Consider the following 24,588-nt stretch of genomic DNA (forward strand, 5'->3'; position numbering starts at 1 on the left):
AAGAATTTAAATATTATCTTCCCTTTCCCATATGAACTATATTTTAATGTATCATATAGCTGACGAGGGAGACGTCTTCCTTATAGAATTTCAGCTAATAAATGCAAAAGGAGTAACAGACTTAGAATGCCATCATTTTGTAACTCCTGATCAAATAATGAATCTAGGCAAATGATGATCAACGCTGTTAAAATAGGAGAAAAGTTGCTAAGGAAAGTTGATAGATCACTCATCAATCTTAGCCACAGAAAAAGAAACCAATGAAAACAAAGACACAACATACCAGAATCTCTGGGACACATTTAAAGCAGTGTGTAGAGGGAAATTTATAGCACTAAATGAACACAAGAGAAAGCAGGAAAGATCTAAAATCGATACCCTGACATCACAATTAAAAGAACTAGAGAAGCAAGAGCAAACAAATTCAAAAGCTAGAAGAAGGCAAGAAATAACTAATATCAGAGCAGAACTGAAGGAGATAGGGACACAAAAAACCTTTCAAAAAAATCAATGAATCCAGGAGCTGGTTTTTTTGAAAAGATCAACAAAAGTGATAGACCACTAGCAAGACTAACAAAGAAGAGAGAAGAATCAAATAGATGAAATAAAAAATGATAAAGGGGATATCACCACCAATCCCACAGAAATACAAACATCAGAGAACACTGTAAACACCTCTACGCATATAAACTAGAAAATCTAGAAGAAATGCATAAATTCCTGGACACATACACCCTCCCAAGACTAAACCAGTAAGAAGCTGAATCACTGAATAGACCAATAGTAGGCTCCGAAATTGAGGTGATAATCAATAACCTACCAACCAAAAAAAACCCCGAACCTGACAGATTCACAGTCGAATTCTACCATAGGTACAAAGAGGAGCTAGTACCATTCCTTCTGAAACTATTCCAATCAATAGAAAAAGAGGGAATCCTCCCTAACTCTTTTTATGAAGCCAGCATCATACTGATACCAAAGCCTCACAGAGATACAAAAAAAAAAAAGAATTTTAGACCAATATCCCTGATGAATATCGATGTGAAAATCCTCAATAAAATACTGGCAAACCAAATCCAGCAGCACATCAAAAAGCTTATCCACCATGATCAAGTGGGCTTCATCTCTGGGATGCAACGCTGGTTCAACATACGCAAATCCATAAACGTGTCCATCACATAAACTGAACCAAAGACGAAAACCACACGATTATCTCAAAAGATGCAGAAAAGGCCTTCGACAAAATTCAACAGCCTTTCATGCTAAAAACTCTCAATAAACTAGGTATTGATGGAACATATCTCAAAATAATAAAATCTATTTATGACAAACCCACAGCCAATATCATACTGAACGGACAAAACCTGGAAGCATTCCCTTTGAAAACTGGCACAAGACAGGGATGTCCTCTCTCACCACTCCTATTCAACACAATGTTGGAAGTTCTGGCCATGGCAATCAGGCAGGAGAAAGAAATAAATGGTATTCAACTAGGAAAAGAGGAAGTCAAATTGTCTCTGTTTGCAGATGACATGATTGTATATTTAGAAAACCCCATCATCTCAGCCCAAAATCTCCTTAAGCTGATTAGCAACTTCAACAACATCTCAGGATACAAAAGTTAGTGCAAAAATCACAGGCGTTCCTATATATCAATAACTGACAAACAGAGAGCCAAATCATAAGTGAACTCTCATTCACAATTGCTTCAAATAGAACAAAATACCTAGGAATCCAACTTACAAGGGATGTGAGGGACCTCTTCAAGGAGAACTACAAACCACTGCTCAATGAAATAAAAGAGGACACAAACAAATGGAAGAATATTCCATGCTCATGGATAGGAAGAATTAATATCATGAAAATGGCCATACTGCCCAAAGTAATTTATAGATTCAATGCCATCCCCATCAAGCTACCAAGGACTTTATCACAGAATTGGGAAAAACTACTTCAACGTTCATAAGGAACCCAAAAAGAGCTCACGTTGCCAAGACAGTCCTAAGCAAAAAGAACAAAGTTGGAGGCATCATGCTACCTGACTTCCAACTATACTACAAGGCTACAGTAACCAAAACAGCATGGTACTGGTACCAACACAGAGATATAGACCAATGGAACAGAACACAGTCCTCAGAAATAACACCACACATCTACAACCATCTGATCTTTGACAAACCTGACAAAAACAAGAAACGGGGAAAGGATTCATATTGAACAAATGGTGCTGGGAAAACTGGCTAGCCATATGTAGAAAGCTGAAATTGGATCCCTTCCTTACACCTTACACAAAAATTAATTCAAGATGGATTAAAGACTTAAATGTTAGACCTAAAACCATAAAAATCCTAGAAGAAAACCTAGGCAATACCATTCAGGACAAAGGTATGGGCAAAGACTTCATGACTAAAACACCAAAAGCAATGGCAACAAAAGCCAAAATTGACAAATGGGATCTAATTAAACTAAAGAGCTTCTGCACAGCAAAAGAAACTACCATCAGAGTGAACGGGCAACCTACAGAATGGGAGAAAATTTTCACAATCTATGCATCTGACGAAAGGCTAATATCCAGAATCTACAAAGAACCTAAAGAAATTCACAAGAAAAAAATCAACCAACCCTATCAAAAAGTGGGCAAAGGATATGAAGACGCTTATCAAAAGAAGACATTTATGTAGCCAACAGACACATGAAAAAATGCTCATCATCACTCACCATCAGAGAAATGCAAATCAAAACGACAATGAGATACCGTCTCACACCAGTTAGAATGGCGATCATTAAAAAGTCAGGAAACAACAGGTGCTGGAGAGGATGTGGAGAACTAGAAACACTTTTACACTGTTGGTGCGAGTATAAACTAGTTCAACCATTGTGGAAGACAGTGTGGCAGTTCCTCAAGGATCTAGAACTAGAAATACCATTTGACCCAGCCATCCCATTACTGGGGATATACCCAAAGGATTATAAAATCATGCTACTATAAAGTCACAGGCATATGTATGTTTATTGTGGCACTATTCACAATAGCAAAGACTTGGAATCAACCCAAACGTCCATCAGTGAAAGACTGGATTAAGAAAATGTGGCACATATACACCATGGAATACTATGCAACCACAAAAAAGGACGAGTTCATGTCCTTTTGTAGGGACATGGATGAAGCTGGAAACCATCATTCTGAGCAAACTATTGCAAGGACAGAAAACCAAACACCGCATATTCTCACTCATAGGTGGGAATCAAACAATGAGAAAACTTGGACACTGGGTGGCAAACATCACACACCCGGGCCTGTCGTGGGGTCGGGGAATGGGGGAGGGATAGCATTAGGAGAAATACCTAATGAAAATGACGAGTTAATGGGTACAGCCAATCAACATGGCACAATTATACATATGTAATAAACCTGCACGTTGTGCACATGTACCCTAGAATTTAAAGTACAATTAAAAAAAAAAAAAAGAAAAAAGAGACAACCAGACATTGTGTGCCATATTGCATGTGTGCATGTCATACAATACACAGCAATACTTATAATGTATTCTTGCCATCTCTGCCCTATCCCCACAAAAAAAGCCTGCAAGTGACTAAGCCTCTACATCTAACTACCAACTTATAAGAAATATGGGAGGAGAACTGTGGAGACTAAAGAACATGTTTAAAAAAGCATATGGAGATAGAAACAATCAAATTCAAAACATGAAAAAGTACAGAAAATTACCTGTTACCTCCAGAAATAATAGCAAGGAAATAACTTTGGAACAGATGGAAAGGGAACTAATGCAACTTGAATACTGATTCAAACAAACTATAAAGAATTCATGAGACAATCAGAGATATCTAAAATCTGACTAGAGATTTAAATGCCATTAAGAAGCTATCACTATTTTTTAAATATAATAATTGTGTTAAGATCCTATTTAAAAAAAACAAAACAGGCCAGGTGTAGTGCTCACGCCTGTAATCCCAGCACTTTGGGAGGTGGAGGTGGGTGGATCACTTGAGTCCAGAAGTTCGAAATCAGCCTGGGCAACATGGCAAAACCCTATCTCTACCAAATATACAAAAATTTAGCTGGGCGTGGTGGCAAGTGCCTCTAGTCCCAGCTACTTAGGAGGCTGAAGTGGAAGGATCACTTAAGCCCACAAGGCAGAGGTTGCAGTGAGACAAGATCACACCACTGCACTCCAGCCTGGGTGACAGAGTAAGACCCTATCTCAAAACACACCCACGCACAAAACAAAACAAAACAAAACCCTACCACTTAAAGATACACACTCAAATATTTACAGATAATGCTAGATAACATCTGGGATCTGATTTAAAACAACCAGCAAGGGTGGGAGGGGAAAGAAGCACACAGACAAAGTAAGACTAACTGTGGCCATATGTTGGTAATAGTTGCTGAGTGATGATGTTGTGAAGACTCAAAGTTACTCAATTCTATTTATAATAACTTTATCCCATTTTGAAATATTCTAATTTAAAAAGCTTTAATAAATTCTTAGAAATCATAAATATGAATTTCATAAATGAAACTGCTTCCAACATGTTATGTAAAGTAGAATTACAGATACCGTCTATCCATGTCATTACCTTAAGAAAGAGCTGAAAGAACTGAAAAATCCCACAGCTAAATAAATGTGTTTTCTAAAAGAGATCATCCAAATAATGCTCTTTAACTTTTACTTATGTAATTGATATACTAAGTAGGGACTGTGAGGTAGCAGAGCTGCAGGCAAGTGTCAGTGATACATACTGTATAGTCCTCTTTGACTAAGCACATTCCTGTTTTACTTTGCTTTGTGTTTTTTTAACAGAGAATCTGAGTCATTTAATACTGTATCTTGGAAGATTAGGTGAACTTCTGTTGTTGAGGCTACTTGGAACAAGAAAAACGAAGACAACTGAAACTAAAGGTAATTACTACCTAAAACACAAAGATAAAAAATAGCTCATTTCTGCTCCTTTCCTCCCCTCCCAGGAAATAAGCAACCCCTCCCCTATTATCGAATCTTTAATTAAAAAGGGAAACAGATTACAGATTTAGGTATTCCCATCTATCTTCGAGTACCCATTTTACTGCAAGTAGTCCCCAAGCTAGGTCTTTCTAACTGCTGTAACCCAATTTTTGCACTTCTCCCAATCCTTCAAGCCCAAAATTTCATAAAAATTAATGTTTTAAAAAATGTAATTATACACACTGCCTACCACAGTGCACCCCCTATAATTCCACTCAAAAGATACTTGGTATGGACGAAGATAGTCTGATGGTCATTCTGAACATACTGACTTCTGTCTGCTACATTTGATCTGCTTCTAGCTGAACTGCACTGCTATCTTCATCTCCACTTTCTCCAGTGGGTCAAAGAATAACGAGCTTTGGAGGAATCAAATACTCTAATATTAGAATTGATTTTTTATGTATCAAGGTGACTTACACTATGACATGTTATATAAATTTAATTATTATATGTATTCTAAAGTACATATAAAAGCAATTTTTAGCTTTCCTATAAGGAGTAAGAACATAGGTTTCCTTACACTAAAGGGAAAATGGTTATAAAAATATCATTTTCCATTCTAAATTTGAGTGTGCATTATATTTGAGAAAACAAGTTTTTTAAAAACTTACCACTTTAGTAAAAAGAATGATGGTCTTTTCCAGTCTATCTCTGCACACATTATCTGAACCTATACTTCTACCTGTTAAGAATACATTTCAAATATTAGTAGAAGTTAATGATATTCTGTAAGTTCACAACCAAGACATCAAAACTTTTACAAAAATAATACTGCTGGTTTTATTTTTGCATATTATGCATTATGAATTCATTATTTAAAAAGCAATACCAAGACTTACACCGAATGACACAGTAGCCCTCTGTGCCACATTATACAAAATTAATCCTAATATATGAACTGAACTCACTTTTACAGTAAAAGAATAGTCGTTTTAGCAACGAATCATGGATAACATTTAAAAACTAAATGTCACAGCTGAAGTACAACACACATGTGTAAAATAAAGCACTCAAGGAGTAACATACTCATTATCATTTTTCCTGTATCTTCTGACAAATTCATTCTGATAATTTCCCTGGCATGATTTTTTTTTGTACATTCAGAACAATGTCCACCAGCTCATCAGCTACTCTGCTCTCTAATAATACTCCTCATATTCTGTTTGTTCATTTGTCTTATTCTCTCCTGAAAGGGTGTGTATTCTTCCTTCTGCCACGCCCACAAGGATGGCCAGAGAAAAATGACTATTTTTAGAAAACGTAACTTACACAATATGAACATTCCTATTCATCTTTGCATGCATAGTACCCAGAACAGTGTCTGCCAAAAGGCTCAACAATGTTTTACTAAATTGAAACTAACATAAAACAATCAGTAGCTTCTTAAAAGAGAGTAGACTAAGATATCTTCTCAGGATAGCAAATCCCCAAACACACACACACACACAATTTGTGCGTGCACACATGTGTATGTCCAAATAAAGGTGCTTACAATCACATGGAAGAAGAAGATAACAGACCACCAGTAAAATACAACACAAATATAAATGCTATAGTCTCTCACATGGGATAGTAAATAATAAAAGATGCTAAAGATAAGCCAGTGGAGGTTAACGAACAAGGGATTTACAAAATGAAACTATCAGTTAAGGAAATTTATATCACAGTGATATGCAGCAAATACTAAAAGTGAAAGAGTCTACAAGAAGTCTAAACAGGATTTGGCATATAGTCTATAGGTCATATTTGTTATACATATTACTGTTGTGAACATCTGCCTGGAAAGGGGTAGCCACAAAAGAAATATAGAAAGGGAAACGAACACAAAATAGATTTTTTTTTTTCTTGAGACGGCATTTGTTCTGTCACCCAGGTTGAAGTGTAGTGGTGAGATCACTGCTCACTACAGCCTCGACCTCCCAGGCTCAATCAATCCTTCTTCAGTAGCTGGGACTTCAGGCACACACCACCATGCCTGGTTAACTTTTTAATGTTTTTTGTAGAGACAGGGTTTTGTCATGCTGCCCAGGCTGGTCTCCAACTCCTGGGCTCAAGCGATCCATTCGCCTCAGCATCCCAAAGTGCTGGTGTTACAGGTGTGAGTCACCATGCCTGGCCTCAGGGAAATCTTTTTTTAAAAATCTGTTTTGGTCAGGCAAGGTGGCTCACACCTGTAATTCCAACACTTTGGGAGATGAAGGTGGGCGAATTGCTTTAGCCCAGGAGTTTGAGACCAGCCTGGCAACAAGGCAAATTCCTCTACACTCATTACCAGTGCAGTAGTCTCCTCTTAGTTTTGCCTTCCCCAGTATCAGGCGCCTGCAGTCAATCACAATCCAAAAATATTAAATAGAAAATTCCAGAAATAAACCATTCTTAAGTTTTCAATTATGCAGCATTCTGAGTATGGTGATAAATCTCAAGTTGGCCCACTCTGTCCTGCCCCAGACGAGAATCCTCCCTTTCTCCAGCAAACCCCAGCTATATACACTACCCGCCTGTTAATCACTTAGTAGTCACTTCGGATATTAGCTCGAAAAAGCATAGTACACATAGGGTTTGGTACTATCTGTGGTTTCAAGTGTCCGCTGTAGGTCTTGGTTTGTAGTCCAAGGAGGGACTTCTGTATATGAGACAAAGGCTAAGCTTCTAACTTAACTTCAGAAAGTTGATACAAAATACTCATTTTAGCTACATATAGGATCTCTGCAGCTATCAAGTGCTCACTCAGGGGGGCAATTTGACAAGAGACACTTTCTCCAGATTTACAAGTGCGCAACAGAAGCTATTAACGAATAAGTATCTATTAATCCCTCATTAATCCTAGCTATTAATGAGTAAAAATTCTACAGTAAAAAGGACTGCAATGAAAGTACTTACTGCATTCCAGAAACTGTTTTAGACGTTCAAATATTCCATGTAAAAAACCCTAGAAAAGAATATTATTTGAAATATCTCAATTTACTGTTATAAAAATTTACCTCGTACCTTTTTCAGGGATACTAAAACAAATCTATTACATCACTTTAAAAAGTTAGCTGAAGAAAAATAAGTTAAAATTAGCTAAGCAAAAAACAATTCACTATTATAAACAAGGAAACAACTATAGTATTTCACCTCTTCAATACCTCATTTAGTTACATAAATCACTTTGCAATAAATAAAAAATTACTTTCTAAGCATCCTGTTTCACTAAATACTCTCTATTCTCCTTACTTTGCTTTAATTTTTCTTCACAGGCTTTAAATCCCTTGAAATACTGCATTTGTCCATTTATTACGTGGCTCCTTACATTAGAATATAAGCTCCTTGAGAGCCAGAACTATGCTCTGTTTACTGCTTTATCCCAGAATCCTGGAACTTTGTTTGGCAATAATTAAGTATTCAAAAAATGAATGCATGGTACCAATTATTTATACCACAGTTCCTAACTCCAAGTATATGACACATTGGTCCTCAGATACTAGTATTAGATAGGCATCAACATATACCAGCTAGGTCTAATGGACCATTATTTTTGAAAACATATTCTAAGATATGTTTTGAATAATTAACAGGAATAAATAAAAATAGTGAAAAAAATTAAAATTTTTACTAAGAATTTAAACATAGAAGACATCTTTGTATCAATAAATGTTGGCATACAAACATCATAAAAGATGTCACACACTCTATTAGCAAATGACGTGGTCTCGTTTTGTCATGAAATACTGGATGATGGTGGCTTTCCTAGAAAATAATTAACTCTAGAATGCCACAATTCCTCTCTATCCTCAGAAATATATTGTTCATTCATCAATTCTTGAGTTTGAGAAAATTCAACTAGGATACCATTATCTGAAGACTTAGTGTCTGAGATTTTACTTAGACAATCAATTTCATTGTTAACATTAGAGTCAAGAGTACTGCTCTCAGACTCTGAATACCCGTCCACTGACTCATCAAAAAACTAGTAAACCTTTTCCTCTGTCAATTTCCTTCCCTCTCTGTCATTTCAGGTAGAAAATGTAAAATTCTGAATTCTCAACTATATTAAATAAAAGCTAAAAGCAGAGTAAAATGAATGTTTCCAGTCTTCCTTTATACTTTCCAGAAACGGGATGCAATATAATTAATACAATTTAATTGTGTTAAATTAATTTAATTGGCAACACAATTAAAAAAAGAAGAAAACTTCAGGATGACACCTTCACTACTTTATCATCTTCCATTTCATACGATTTCTGTCTTTTTAAAGCATAGTTGACAATAATTTATAATGAAAAAGTAACAACAGAACAATGAAACAGCAAAAGGTTTCAATATAAAAGAATAAGATCACTAAGAGATCCCATGTCTCTTAAATTTATAAAAGGGTCCAATAGTCTTATTCTCCAAAGAAAGTAGAAAATTATAAATGCCACCAATTTTAAAAGCCATCATATCAAGGTGCCTGCCTTCAGAGCCCAGAATCTCACCACTGTCATGTATCGTTTCTTTAGTATCTTTTAAGCTCTCTGTTGTTTTAAGATTTTTAGGCCAGGTGCGGTGGCTCACGCCTTTAATCCCAGCACTTTGGGAGGCCGAGGCGGGTGGATCACCTGGGGTCAGGAGTTCGAGGCCAGCCTCGCCAACATGGAGAAACCCTGTCTCTACTAAAAATACAAAAACTTAGCTGGGCATGGTGACAGGCGCCTGTAATCCCAGCTACTCAGGAGGCTGAGGCAGGAGAATCGCTTGACCTTGGGAGGCAGAGGTTGCAGTGAGCCAAGATCACGCCATTGCACTCCAGCCTGGGCGACAGAGTGAGACTGTCTCAAAAAAAAAAAAAAAAAAGATTTTTATATTATTTGAAACGTTGTCCTTAATTTGTTAAGATTTTATTCTCTAATTGATTGATACACCTTAATTGCTACAATAAGGCATTTATAACAGTAAAGGTTGACATGATTTATGCAAACAAAGACTCTTAAGGCAAAGCTAAAGCTCACAAAATATCAATGATAGCCCAAGTAAACCACTATTTCACCTCATAGGAATATAAATCAAATCAATTCATTTTCACTTAAAAAAAGATAAACATAATATTCTAGTTAATATAATGAGAGTAATATTGCATATAATTCCTGAGGCTTTTGACATATTGCTTCTAACATAAAGGATTTATTCATTAAACAAATAACTATTGAGAATTTACTATATAAAAAAGACTTCCAAGCTCCGAGTCACAGTGAATAAAACAAAGCCCCTGCCTTCATGGAATTTATATATTCTAGCGAGGGAATTGAAAGGGAGTTGTCAAGTTGGTTTCTTGATAATCTTTTTTGGCAGTATGGCAATTAAAGTATATCTGGATTTAAATTGAGGCTTGATATCTTTCAGCAATTTGGTAATACGTATCAATACTGTGGAGGTGCATATGCTTAACCCAACATTTTCAATTCTAGGAATTTATCCTAAAGAGATTACAAAACCACATAACAGTTACCTAAATGTTCAATCCATAGCTTTTATCAAAAATGAGAAACTGAGAACCTGTATGTCCATCAACAGATAATTGTGTAAGTACATTATAAGAATCCTATATTAATATCTTTTGTAAAAAATTAGTCTACTGACACTAATCATATGAATGTACCATACAATCATTTTAAAAATAACATGTAACAATACAACTGACAAGGGAAAAATATCTATAATATGTTTAGTTTGTTTTTAAAATGCAAGTAAAGAAACAACAAGTAAATATTATCCCATTTGTATCAAATTGAGTGAGAAAGTCTATCCAGAATAATATGCATAAAATGTCTTCAAGGATATTTATAAACTTCAGCAGTATCTCTGAAGAGTAAGATTATAAGCGATTTTTTAGTTTCTTTTTCTGAAATTTTTAACTTAAATAAAAAGTATGTCAATTTTCATAAAATGAAATAACCATCATATTACGATGATGTATATTAATTGGTTTTAAACTCTTTTAACAATAGAACAATTACTTCAATCAAATCTCATCAATATACAAAAAAATCAATTTTTTTTAATGGCTCTGGTCAAATCTAGTAGGGGAGACTTAAAGACCTAATTAGATTTGTTTTTTCCTCAACTCCTGAGCAACCCCCAAAGCAGCTTACAAAAAGCAATGTTTTACCTGAGCTAAACTTACTGTGAATACTAACACAGATCTAAGTATAATAAAATGCCACTTCATCTATTAAAAAAAAAAAAAATGCAACTAGGCCAAGCACAGCCACGCCTGTAATCCTAGCACTTTGGGAGGCCAAAGAGGGTGGATCACTTGAGGCCAGGAGTTCGAGACCAGCCTGGTAGAAATGGTGAAACCCTGTCTCTACTAAAAATACAAAAATTAGCTGGGCATGGTGGCGCATGCCTATAATCCCAGCGACTTGGGAGGCTGAGGCAGGAGAACTGCTTAAACCCAGGAGGCAGAGGCTGCAGAGACCCAAAATTGCACTACCGCACTCCAGCCTAGGTGACAGCGAAATTCTGTCTCAAAAAAAAAAAGGTAACTATATTTTTGCATAGAAAAAAGAAGATGGATCTACAGACAATGAATATACATCACAACTTATGATCAATTTATTGACAAGGTTTTTCTCTCATATATTTTTTAACTGATTGCAAAGAGCATATATTAATGTTATGATTGGGCAGAAAAAAAACAAATTTATTTTAAATACACAAAAACAAAGGAAAATATTAAGTATATAAATAACTATCTACAATGTGCCTGGTAATGTTATACTGGCATTCAAATTCACAGGAGTTCATTTTAATTTAAATTCAAATTAACACTCTCAATGTACCATGGTATCCCTGAAAAATATCCTGGGCCTATTTCCTCTCCTTCACACAACAGCCACTTTGATGTAGTGAAAACAGACCAGAAGTCTAAAAGTCAGAATGGTAAAAAACTAGATGGTCACTTAATAAAAACTCTTCTAATTGAATGCCAAATAAAAAGAGCACTCTTCCAAACATTCAGGAAAATACCACTTTCCCAAAGTCATGGCAAATTTCTTTGATCACTTACCATCACCTCCATATTCTTATGAGGTTCCACAAATCCATTAACAGTTAACTTACGCAGCACTGAAAAGCAAAAGCAAGCTTTACTTGAATCGTATTTTATCCTACGAAAAGTACAATCACAACAAAGATTCAGAATCACAAAATGTAATCAAGCTTGGAGGTTAATCTGAGTTAGAAAGTTAACTCCTGGTCATCTGGCTGGGAAATTAGTGGGAAAAATGGAACTAAAGTCTAGTTCTTCTGACTCACAAATGCAGTGTTCTTCTGACTTATTGTTACTACTCACGTTTCTAAAACTGGATTCCAAAATTTAGTGTAATTTATATAATTGTTAGTACTTCTTACCTGCAATAACTGAAATTGGAAAAGTTATTTCTGTTTCACAAACTTTAAGTTATGACTCAACGGTAACCAAAAAACTTCATTCAGTTTTAGGTTATATTAATGGAAATACAGTTATCTCCTAAAAAGGATATAAAAATTAAACCCTATTTCCAAATTTGGAATCAACTACACTGCTCAACTGTGACATTTCATGAGTAACACTGACAAACTAATATACACAGAGAGATAAGCAGGATAATAGATTTGAAGGCAGAGCTAGATTTAAATCCTTGCTCCATTGTCTACAGCTGTAATACTACTTTGGGCAACATTTCTAGATCTCAGTTTCCTCATCTGTAAAATGTGGTTAACAAATCCTACTTCATAGGGTTATTGATGGATTCCATGGTATATGTAAAATATAGCAATTATTTAGCAACAATAAGGATGGTGACAGTGTAAGAGACAAAATTAAAAGTTCAGTAAATAGGTACTGATATTACAATACTAAAAAATTATACCTTAAATAGTGTTTATGAGGTCTATAAGCAATGGATTAAATTTAGGTTTAGAATGTAGCTGTCTACTAGACCTTCAGTTTGTAAGTCGAAAGCAATGTATTAAAATTAGGTTTAGAATGTAGCTGTTTGTAAGACCTTCAGTTTGAAATCATCGATTATATGCAACTCAGAAGTTGCTGCATCATAACGATGCAGTAACTTTTCCTTGTTTTCATAAGGAGAAAACAGAATTCAAATTGAGTCCCTTATTCTGGATATGCTTTCTCACCATAAGACCTTGAGCCATAATACCTAAGAGGATCCTTTCCTTCTCCCTTCATCACCTAGTTAACTTCCACTGATCCTTTAAGATTACGGCTCAAAGATCACTTTCTCAGGGAAATTTTTTCTGATCATATTATCAGTTATCATAATATTATAAGGCCTCTGTCACAGGTGTCACTTTAAATATATTTGTGGGATCATTTTATTAAGTCTATCTCCCCAGTACCAAGCACCTATAGATTTGTCGAATGAAATAATGAATGCATCCATGTCTAAAAGACACTAAATGCACTAAGTCTAAATTCAGATAGAGATTACACAAAACAAAAATTCTAGTCTGGAGTATTTCTTCATTTCAGGACAGAAACATATAGTTATAGAATAAAATTTTCCAGGGCAGGATGTCTCTAAAAAGTTAATGTGAATCTAAGACCTTTAGATGGTGAGGTATTAAAAAGCTTAAGGCAGGCAAAGATATAGTAAAGCTACATATTTTTCGTCAGGAGTTAGGCTTTGAAATCAGTAAGGCAAGAAAACCCTATAATCAAAAGAAATCTTGAAAATTTCTTAATCATTAAATATACTACTATACACTCAGTTTTGTATACACAGCCTTATATCAGTTTCTCTAATTCTTTCTGAGTAAGTATTTCTCTCCAATGTATGTAATTTCTTCCTCAAGGATGTTGACAAAACCATCTCCACTCACTTTTATAACTACTTCTACAATGGATTTTATTTTTCAACAGTCCTTTAAAATCATTCAAACATTTCTTCACAGGTTTCACAAAATGTGCTGACAGTTTGGGATTTGTGCATCCATTGTCTGGTGAAAGTAAGTGATGCATTAAGGCAATGCCAAGACTGATGGGATTCCAAGGTACCAGAATGAGTATGATAAAAAAACTTGTAAGTAAAACTAAAAAGAATGCAAACTGAGTTAGAGTAAGAGAGAAACTGATGCTGTCTGAGATCAAACTAAGAAAAACAAACTAGGTCAGGCACAGTGCTCATCCCTGTAATCCCATCACTTTGGGAGGTCAAGGCAGGAGGATCACTTGAAGCTAGAAGTTCAAGACCAGAAGACATAAAAATGAGCCCGGTGCAGTGGCATGTGCCTGTAGTCCCAGTTACTCAGGCAGCTGCAGTGGGAGGATCACTTGAGCCCAGGAGTTCAAGGTTGCAGTGAGCTATGATTATGCCACTGCACTTCAACCTGGGAGCAAGACCCTGTCTGTCCAAAAAAAAAAAAAAAAGAAAGAAAGAACAGAGTCTTAGCAACTAGCAACCAGAACAGAAAGAAGAGAGGAGGGACTAGAACAGTAAGAGAATGAGACAAATCAGTATGTTTCAGAAGAAAAGGAACCTGCGAATACATTCATCAAGATAAACAGCTCAAGGAAAGTGAGATGGAGATTTATGCTAAGGGAATGCCTGCCAGCAACATATACCAAGATGCAGGTCAAGATGGCATCCCATCAAGCACCTTCTGCAATCCAAGTGAGCGTGAGGCACTAAGATGAAAGATGGAGCCTTGCCTTGCCAGGGAAAGGAGGGATGAAAGACAGTGCTCATTCCAGCCTGGAGAAAAAATTTTAGGAAAGTTGGCATGACAATGATAAGTGTAGGGGTCCAGAATGAGAAAAATAAAGTAGAAACAAAAACTAGAAGCACTTGAAAAAAATATATTCAGAGCCATGAGGCCACAATAATGTGAATAATGTGAATCTAACTATCCAATTCAACTTACTATATGTGCTTTCAAAAATTAGAAGGGGTAGAAGAAGAGCTACTGTCACAAAACTATAAATAAGCCCTTATCTTTCAGGGAGAAATTAATCTCTTATTTTTCCAGTGAAATTGGGAACAGAAAACCCATACACAGAAACTATTTGGTGCCTGTTCTGAGGTACCTCATTTCAAAAATGAACATATCAAGTTTAATAGTACCTTTCAATGATAGCAGAGTTCGTTCTAGTGAACTCAGAATTACAGCTTCATTGCCAGAAGAAACTTGTTGCAGGAATGTGTCTGTGTGGTGATTCCACAGAGAGCAGGCAAAATTATAAATTCCAGAAGCTAACTGCAAAAAAAGGCAACACATTTATTCATAGTGTATTATAGATTTCAGTAATACATTAGAACTACAAAGTAATATATTTTAGTTTTACAACTAAGCACACATTTTCTGAGAGATCTGAAATAGTCAAAGAGTATTTGTGGCAATGTTTCATACTTTTTTAGCCACAAAGCACAGTAACACATACAGCTTACACTGGCTGCTAAACATACACAGACACACCCCTAAAAGACTAGTTTCTTAAAACAATATTAATACCTCATCAAATCCTGCATTGCAGCCTTATATATTCTATTTGTATTCTTTTTATCCCCACTAATAGGTTGCAACCTCAGTTTAAAACAATGATTTATGGACTGTCACTGAGTATGTCAGATAAATCAATATATGAAGATATACAAAGGAGAAAGCCTTCCGTGTTCTGCCAGTTCTACCCATATGGCTTTTGCACATTTAATTCCTTTTGCCAGGAACATACCAACCACATGGTTTCTCCGCTGCTTTGCTAAAGTGTACGGATATTTAAAAACCTGACCCTCACATTAAGAATGTAGTTAATCTCTGCCCCACACTTTGAGGCGGAACATCTTCCAGTGATATCTTCAATTTTTTCCAGGAGTTCTCAGAGCAATCCAGCTGAGTCTACATGGCTATTTACTTTAAATTAAAATTAGATAAAGGTATTTATGACTATTTATCATCAGCATACTTCGGAATACTTTTTCTTACTCAAGTTATAAGCATCTCCTGTTGACTAATTAAATGCTATTTATAGAACAGGCATCAGAAACCAGAGCTGCAATCCTGTTAAAATCATGTTTTTAAGAAAAAATCGAATTCCATTTATGTTAGTTTAATTAAGTATTTTTAATGGTCTGTGCCATTAAAACAGCTTCCCAATATCCCCTGGGGCAACTGTGCATGTACCCACACAGAACACACAAGCTTAGCAAAGGCTGGAACCTCAGCTAATCTGAGTCTTGGCAAAACATCCTGTGATCCTCCCAGAACACAAGAGGATAGAAGGCTTATAAGAAACTTACAAGACCATCTACTACTCGCCTCTTTATCTCCTCCTTTAGGCTATCATGAGACAGTTTCTCATCACCTCTCAGGTTCTGAAGAGGTATAAGGCTTTCTGTCCTACTCCCCTTAAAATATACTGCAGAATATAAAACTACCGAGCTATACAGTCTAGAATTGGCTTCTCAGCAATTAGGCATCCCACAAGTCACATTAGAGTCATCCATCTCCTATTGTTTCTGTGTCATTCTTTCTGGTGTATGAGACAAGGCCCACAGGAAGCTTGCACCTGTACGTGCTTCCCTTCTCTATCCAAATTAAACAATGAACTGCCTGAATCTAAAAGTGGTTCGCTGTATCTTTACAAACTAAATCAGTCAGGGATGCCTTAGCCCTTCCTCGTCTTGTGTGTATACTTCACAACAGGTACAATGACTACTTAGTAAGCTACTTTATTATATTCTCAAGTATGTATGCAGTATTCCAAAGACTAAAATCAAACTGCTGAATCCTAATGTTTCATCATAGCCAAAATACTTTAGTGATCATTCTCTCAATAGTGTTACAACACAAACCGCTGTATCATAAAAAGAGCTTGAAAGTGACATTTTCCCATGAAGTAATAATGTAGCAGAGAAGCAAACATTCACTCTGATAGAAGGGAAATAATATTTAAAAAGTGGGAAAAAAGCTTTACTTCAACAAACTTGCATGCTTTACTTATAACTTCAGTAAACCATAAAATGAATTCGTATTTTTTTTAGTAAGTCCTTTCAGAAAATAAAAAACTGAAATATATATCCAGAATTGAAAAAACATCTATCATCCTAAATTTTATTATACTTACTGTGTAATATACAACATCCTAAACTTTCCCAACACATACATCATTAAAATATTTTGTCAGCCAGAAGAAAGTGAAAGAATACAAACAGAAGGATTTAGAGGCAGAAAGGGTAAGAATTCTACAAAACACCTAAAATTAAGTTTTAAACTAATGTAAAATTTCTTACTGTAGCAAATATTTCAACTCCCCAAAAATGAAATCTATAGCCTTGGCTATAATTTGTAGATCTGTTTTGTACTGTGTCTTTTTGTAACAAATAAAACAAAAACTCAAAGGGTGCCATACCCAAATTTCAAGTAAGACCAAAAAACTATTATGCTTTAAATCGATATCTTGCTTACTACAAAATGACATTTTGAATAATTTTATAGCCTTTCTTTGCATCTCCTTAAAACTACCTGTTAACATTAACTTCTGTGTATAGATTATATTAAAATTGTTTAAAAGGACTTTATATTGAAATTTTTTGTGTCCGTATTATCTGAAGTCACTTGAACTCATTTAAAAGGTATGCTCAGAGCAGGCGCGACGGCTCACGCCTGTAATCTCAGTGCTTTGGGAGGCTGAGGCAGGTGATCACTTGGTGTCAGAAGACCAGCCTGTGCAACACGGCGAAACACGGTCTCTACAAAAAATACAAAAAAATTAACCTGGCGTGGTAGGGTGCACCTGTACTTCCAGCTACTTGAGGGGCTGCAGTGGGAGGGTACCAGGATGCCTTGAGTCCAGGAAGGGAGGCTGCAGTGAGCCGAGACCGCACCACTGCACTCCAATCTGGGTGACAAATCTTTGAGACCCTGTCTCAAAAAAAACAGCAAAAAATAACCAGCTGGGCACGGTGGCTCATACCTGTAATCCCAGCACTTTAGGAGACCAAGGCAGGTGGATTACGAGGTCAAAAGATTGAGACCATCCTGGCCAACAGGGTGAAACCCGTCTCTATTAACAATACAAAAATTAGTTGGGCGTAGTGGTGCACACCTGTCGTCCCAGCTACTCAGGAGGCTGAGGTAGGAGAATCCGGAAGGCAGAAGTTGCAGTGAGCAGAGATATCGCCACTGCACTCCAGCCTGGCAACAGGGCAAGACTCCATTTCAAAAAAAAAAAACCCATATAGGCCAGGTGCGGTGGCTCACGCCTGAAATTCCAGTACTTTGGGGAGCCAAGGCTGGTGGATCACCTGAGGTCAGGAGTTCGAGACTAGCCTGGCCAGCATAGCGAAACCCCATCTCTATTACAAATACAAAAATTAGCTGGGCATGGTGACACCTGCCTGTAATCCCAGCTACTCAGGAAGCTGAGGCAGGAGAAATGCTTGAACCCAGGAGTTGGAGGCTGCAGTGAGCTGAGATCACACTACTGCTCTCCAGTCTGTGTAACAGAGACTCCATCACAAACAGAGACTCCATCATAAAATAAATAAATAAATAAATAAATAAATAAATAAAACCACATACACAAATAAAAGGTATGTTCAGGATATCAGTTTATCAGTATACAAGTATTTATGTAGATAATGATGACATAAATGGTAAATAACATTTACAGCATTTACAGAATAAGACATTTATTAAACCTTACTATGCACTAGGCAGTACTCTCAGCACTTTACCTGTGTTAATTTTTTTTTTTTTTTTTTTTTTTTGAGACGGAGTCTTGCTCTGTCGCCCAGGCTGGAGTGCAGTGGCACAATCTCAGCTCACTGCAAGCTCCGCCTTTCCGGTTCACGCCATTCTCCTGCCTCAGCCTCCCGAGTAGCTGGGACTACAGGCGCCCGCCACCACGCCCGGCTAGTTTTTTGTATTTTTTAGTAGAGACGGGGTTTCACCGTGTTAGCCAGGATGGTCTCGATCGCCTGACCTTGTGATCCGCCTGTCTCGGCCTCCCAAAGTGCTGGGATTACAGGCTTGAGCCACCGCGCCCAGGCTTGTGTTAACTTATTTAATCATCACAATCTAAAAGTAGATATTATTTACTCTCCTTTTACAATAAGAAAATTAAGTGAGGCATAGAAAAGTAATTTGCCCAAGAATAAAGAACACAGTAAGAGGAAGAGACAGGATTTGAATTCAAGGAAGGTGCTCAAAACCTGCATTATTATCTTCTATGCTCTAATGTCTCATAATACAATAACTAACAATTAACTGCATTGTATAAAAGAGATAAGCGTTTTTGGTATAATTAAGTTCTGTTTAAACTTTTTTTTTTTTGAGACAAAGAGTCTCACTCTGTTGCCCAGGCTAGAATGCAGTGGTGTGAGCACGGCTCGCTGCAGCCTCAATCTCCTGGGCTCAAGCAATCCCCTCACCTCAGCCTCCCAAGTAGCTGGGACTACAGGGGTGCACCACACCAGGTTAATTTAGATATTTATTTTTATTTTTTGTAGAGATGGGGTCTCACTATATTGCCCCGCCTGGTCTCAAATTCCTGGGATCAAACGATCCTCCTGCCTCAGCCTCCCAAAGTATTGGGATTACAGGCATAAGCCACCATGCTTGGCCCTGTTTAAACCTTTTGATATCAAAATATAAAGTACACCCTGGGCATGGTATCTGACAACTGTAATCCCAGCACTTTGGGAGGCTAAGGCAAAAGGATTACTTGAGGTCAGGAGTTGAAGAACCACCTAGGCAACAAAGTGAGACCCTGTTTCTACAAAATGTTTCTTAACAAATTAGCTGGACATGGTGGTGCATGACTGTAATCTCAGCTACTTGCAAGGCTGAGGTGGGAGGATCATTTGAACCCAGGAGTTCGGGGCTGCAGTGAGCCATGATCACACCACAGCACTCCAGTCAGGACAAAAGTGAGGCACTGTCTCTAAAAATAAATTGAATGTTTTTCTTGTATATACACATATATTCATATACATATAAGTAACATACGTGTGTAAATTAGAACTAGTCCCATTCACTAGTCATAACAGCCATAGACCTTTTATTTAATTCTCAATACCCTCCACTACCACTACATGCCAGACTCGCTGAAAAAAAAAAAAAGATGGTGACAGTAATTATTCCCTAGTTCCTCAATTAAAAGTAAGATTAAGCTTGAAAAAATAAAATAAAATAAAAAGTCAGCCAAATAAAACATGGCACAGACTCAAGAAGGAAAACATTAAAGGAGAATTTGCCACCCTACATAACCAGCATATTTTGAAATTGTGTCAGATTTTTTAAAAGTATTTTGTATTGGCCGGGCACAGTGGCTCATGCCTGTAATCCCAGCTACTCAGGAGGCTGAGACAGGGGGATTGCTTGAGCCCAGGAGTTCAAGGTTGCAGTGAGCTGAGTGTACCATTGAACTCTAGCTTGGGAGACAAAACCCTGTCTGTAAAAAATAAAAACAGTATTTTTTAATAATGGTAGCAAAGGAGCAAAACTGTTTTAGTTTTTTCAGGCATTACTTCTGTTACCAGAAGAATATCTCTTTGCAGAATTCTACCACTTGCATACACACAATGCAAATCACAGTAGACGTATTACACATAAAATCTTCCCCACTCACCTACAAAACAAAGAACAAAAAATACCAAAGAACATCTCTGAATACTATACTAAAGGTTCTTACTGTCACAAGATTGAATAAAAGAAAGCATTTAATCATGGTGGAATCAAAGTCATTAAAATAAAATTCTATTCTGTTCCATAAAATCATCTCCTTTTCTATTTATCATTTGACTCTAAAAATATGTGTTAGAAAGTTCAGTAATTCAGGTAGTCAAAGATTCCACTCTATTTCACCCCAAGCAACTTTCAATGTTGAAATTTTCATTCCTACTTCTCACAAAAATAAGTAAGATTTATAGATATTAGTGGCAAAGTTAGATCTTGATCTATTAATTCTTCCCTCTTTCTGTCCCTAGAAAGTAATACTTAATATGAGAGAACTACAGGCTAAAACATCTCAAATCTGAAAACCTGAAGCATTTGCTTCAAAATCCTTAACTTTGAGTGTCAGCACGATGCTCAAGGGAAATGATCACTGAAGTATTTCAATTTTCAGATTTTCACATTTGAGATGTTCAACGTAAGTATAATGCAAATATTACAAAATCTGAAAAAAATCTGAAACATTTCTGTTCCCAAGCATTGCAGATAAGAAGTACTTAACCTGTACTTTAAGGACTATAGATATGAAAAGCACATAAGATGCCTGGCACACAGCAGGTATTGCTAAATGAAGGCATGTAGTATTTGAGACAGAAATTTTTAAAAAAAAACAAAAAACAATAGTATGGAAATTTAAAAACAAAAACCTAATAGTTAAGGACATTAGGCATCTCTTAAAGTTCCAATTCAAGACTTTCTAGGTAGCCTACGAAAGGTCTATACACAAACGGCTGGAATGAAGAAGCTATAGCACTATCTGTCGACAAAGAGCCTCCCCTTGACCAAACTTCAGTTAGGCTTTTCTGAACCTTTGTCCTAACTAGGCTTCTACTTCTGGACTTTCAAAACATCTGTTCTTTGTGTCACCCAATTTTAGCAAGAAATCTTGCTATGTTGGTTTAGCCAAAATCCCCTATCCTTGACATCTGATATTATCAATATCTAATCAGGTTGCTTTCAGCAAAAATCCTATTAGGTCAGTTTGGCCAAGAACCCCCTCTCATCCCTGATGATTCTTTTTAGTAATTTTCCATCCTCTCAACCCCCACAACCCCCCTGCAATCGCCCAACCTTTCCACCCCTGCTCCTTGGCAATAAATTCCCACTTTTCCTTGTATTCAGAGTTGAGCACAATTTCTCTCCCCTACCGCAAAACCCCACTACAGTAGCACCATCTTCATAAAGTCTGCTTTATCATCCTTTACAAGTGTTTGAAACAAGTTTTCCTTTAACACTTTTCAGCCCTTTACCTTCAGTAAAAGCAGGGAGAGATAAAGAAAGAAGAAACATCAGGAATAAAGAAGAAACCACAGGAAGTAACCATTGCCAACTAATATATTCACAAGCCCTGTATAACCTCCTATCTGCTCCAGAAAACACCAACTGATACATGCTTACAGAAGGCTCAGCTAGAAAAGAGTAAGTAATAAAGCAAACAAGTAGGAGAAATAAAAATATTTTTTTCTACATGCGATTCTACAAACTGTGGAGGGGGAAAGGAATATTCAGTGAGACATATGCAAATAAACTATTTAATAAAACATGTTAGGTACTAGTTCATGAAATACTTAACATTTTCTATTTCTAAACCAGAAGAAACAGTGCCACCTACTGACTGCTTAGTGGCTGTAACTGAGAAGCCCAAAGCCTTGACTCCAAAGTATCAAAAGCTAACCATTACACACTAAGTATTTCAGCATTTCAAATATTCTTAAACTTTTTTAGCCTCCGAATTGTCTTCATAATTTTCCCTTAAGAAATGTTAGCAGCAAAAAAGTTTTACATCAAAGTTCATGTATTAAATAATTCATCACTAATACTGGGATAAAAAATATTACCCATGAGCTACAGATGCCAAACTCTGCTTAGCCTGAACCTAATCAGCAACGTATATAATCAATAAATGTAGAAGGTGGGACATCCTACAAGACAACTGATCTAGTTTTTTTTTTAACAAGTCAGTGGCATTTTTTAAGGGGAAGAGGGAGGAAATCAATACTATTCAAAATTAAAAGATTTGTAAAAGACATGTCAAATGCACCTCATTCATTTTTCTGGCTCAAGCCACTTGTAAAAATGTGTTTGAGAACAATCTAGACAACCGGATAAAAGTATTAAATGATATTAAATCACTTTTTACTTCCTCAGGATGATAAAAGTTAAATACTTAAAAAATAAATCTATCTTTTCACAGATAAATATTGAAGAATTTAGTTAAAAAAATGAAATATTTAAATTCCTTTAAAACAGCTCAAAAAAAGTAAGAAAGCAAAAACAGGAAAATGTTGACTAGGTAATAGTTATATGGCAGTTAATATTTTTACTTTTCCATGTTATTAAAATTATTTTTATAAATAAATTTTTATAAATAAATTATTTTTATAAATAAAATTTATAAATAAATTTTATAAATAAATAAATGTATTTTCAATTTTAATAACATAAAAATAAATAAAATAAATTTATTTTCAATTTTAAAAACACCTGTATTCTTAATAACTAAAAAGGTTATTTTAGTAATAATTGTTTTTTTTGTTTTTTTTGTTAATAATTGTTTTTTTTGTTTTTTTTTGTTAATAAGGCTTAAGTAGGCCAGGCACAGTGGTTCACGCCTGTAATCCCAGCACTTTGGGAGGCCGAGGACGGCGGATCACAAGGTCAGGAGTTCGTGACCAGCCTGGCTAATATGGCGAAAACCCGGTCTCTACTAAAAATACAAAAATCAGCTGGGCATGGTGGTACGCGCCTAGTAGTCCCAGCTACTTGGGAGGCTGAGGCAGAAGAATTGCCTGAACCCGAGAGGCAGAGGTTGCAGTGAGCCGAGATTGCACCACTGCATTCCAGCCTGGGCAACAGAGCAAGACTCAGCCTCAAAAAAAAAAAAGAGGCTTAAGTATAAATTTGCTTCCACTTAACTATGACATAAACATACATTAAATTACCAAAATGTATCAAGCCAGAAGCTTTGGTAGGTACAAGATTTATCTCAAAAACAATTTCCAGCCAAACTGCCGATGTCTCTCAATTATTATTTATTTATTTATTTATTTATTTATTTAGACGGATTTATTTATTGAGACGAATAGCACAATCTCGGCTCACTGCAACCTCCGCTTCCCAGGTTCAAACAATTCTTCTGCCTCAACCTCCCAAGTAGCTGGGATTACAGGCACCCATCACCACATCCAGCTATTTTTTGTACTTTTAGTAGAGAGGGGGTTTCACCATGTTGGCCAGGCTGGTCTCGAACTCCTGACCTTGTGATCCGCCTGCCTTGGCCTCCCAAAGTGCTGGGATTACAGGCGTGAGTCACCGCACCCAGCAACTAATATTTATTTATTCACTGTCAATGAAGGACATTCCTAAAGACCTATAGTATTTGTTACTTACATGCTTTTTAAAGTAAAATCTAATTTTCATTTTGTTTTCAAACCTTCCAGTAATATAGCTCAGGCCCAGGAGGGACGCTGTGGCCCATCTTTCAGTTCCCTAAGTCTCTTATCCTGGCAACAGCCTTAAGCCTCTCTTCAGCCACTTAATGCCTACACACTGTTCTCATGTATCCAAAATATCAACTCAGTAAGCAGGAGGAACAAAAAAAAGTAAAACTACTCTCCTTCCTGGGTGGGCGCCTATCTTTCCACAGCTGTATCTCAGGCATCCCATAAAGTGATTGCATACAGTAAGAATCCAAATATTTGTCAGATAAATAGATGGATGGGTAAGGTATAAATCAGTACTGTTTCAAAAGCAACTTACAGATATTTGGGGGATAGTTTTGGAATTTTCATTCTTATTCCAGGCCCTTAACTAGGGCTCAGACAAGAGGCTTTATGAATCAACACAGGAAGAATACACA

The 24,588-nt window shown here is 36.4% G+C and overlaps 1 protein-coding gene across 5 annotated transcripts in view; it reads right to left on the minus strand.

The window, feature by feature from the left end:
• Nucleotides 1-24,588, minus strand: part of IPO11 (importin 11) — a 231,220-nt gene that overhangs the window by 159,005 nt on the left and 47,627 nt on the right. For all 5 annotated transcript variants that reach the window (XM_038010419.2, XM_073014741.1, XM_007973675.3 and 2 more), the window contains 4 exons: nucleotides 15,119-15,251; nucleotides 12,061-12,119; nucleotides 7,911-7,959; nucleotides 5,642-5,712 (listed from right to left, as the gene is read on the minus strand). In XM_038010419.2, coding sequence (XP_037866347.1) covers nucleotides 5,642-5,712; nucleotides 7,911-7,959; nucleotides 12,061-12,119; nucleotides 15,119-15,251 — 312 coding nt within the window. The remainder of the gene's footprint in view (nucleotides 1-5,641; nucleotides 5,713-7,910; nucleotides 7,960-12,060; nucleotides 12,120-15,118; nucleotides 15,252-24,588) is intronic.

The sequence above is a fragment of the Chlorocebus sabaeus genome, chromosome 4 (assembly GCF_047675955.1).
Source record: "Chlorocebus sabaeus isolate Y175 chromosome 4, mChlSab1.0.hap1, whole genome shotgun sequence".
Classification (NCBI taxonomy): Eukaryota; Metazoa; Chordata; class Mammalia; order Primates; family Cercopithecidae; genus Chlorocebus; species Chlorocebus sabaeus.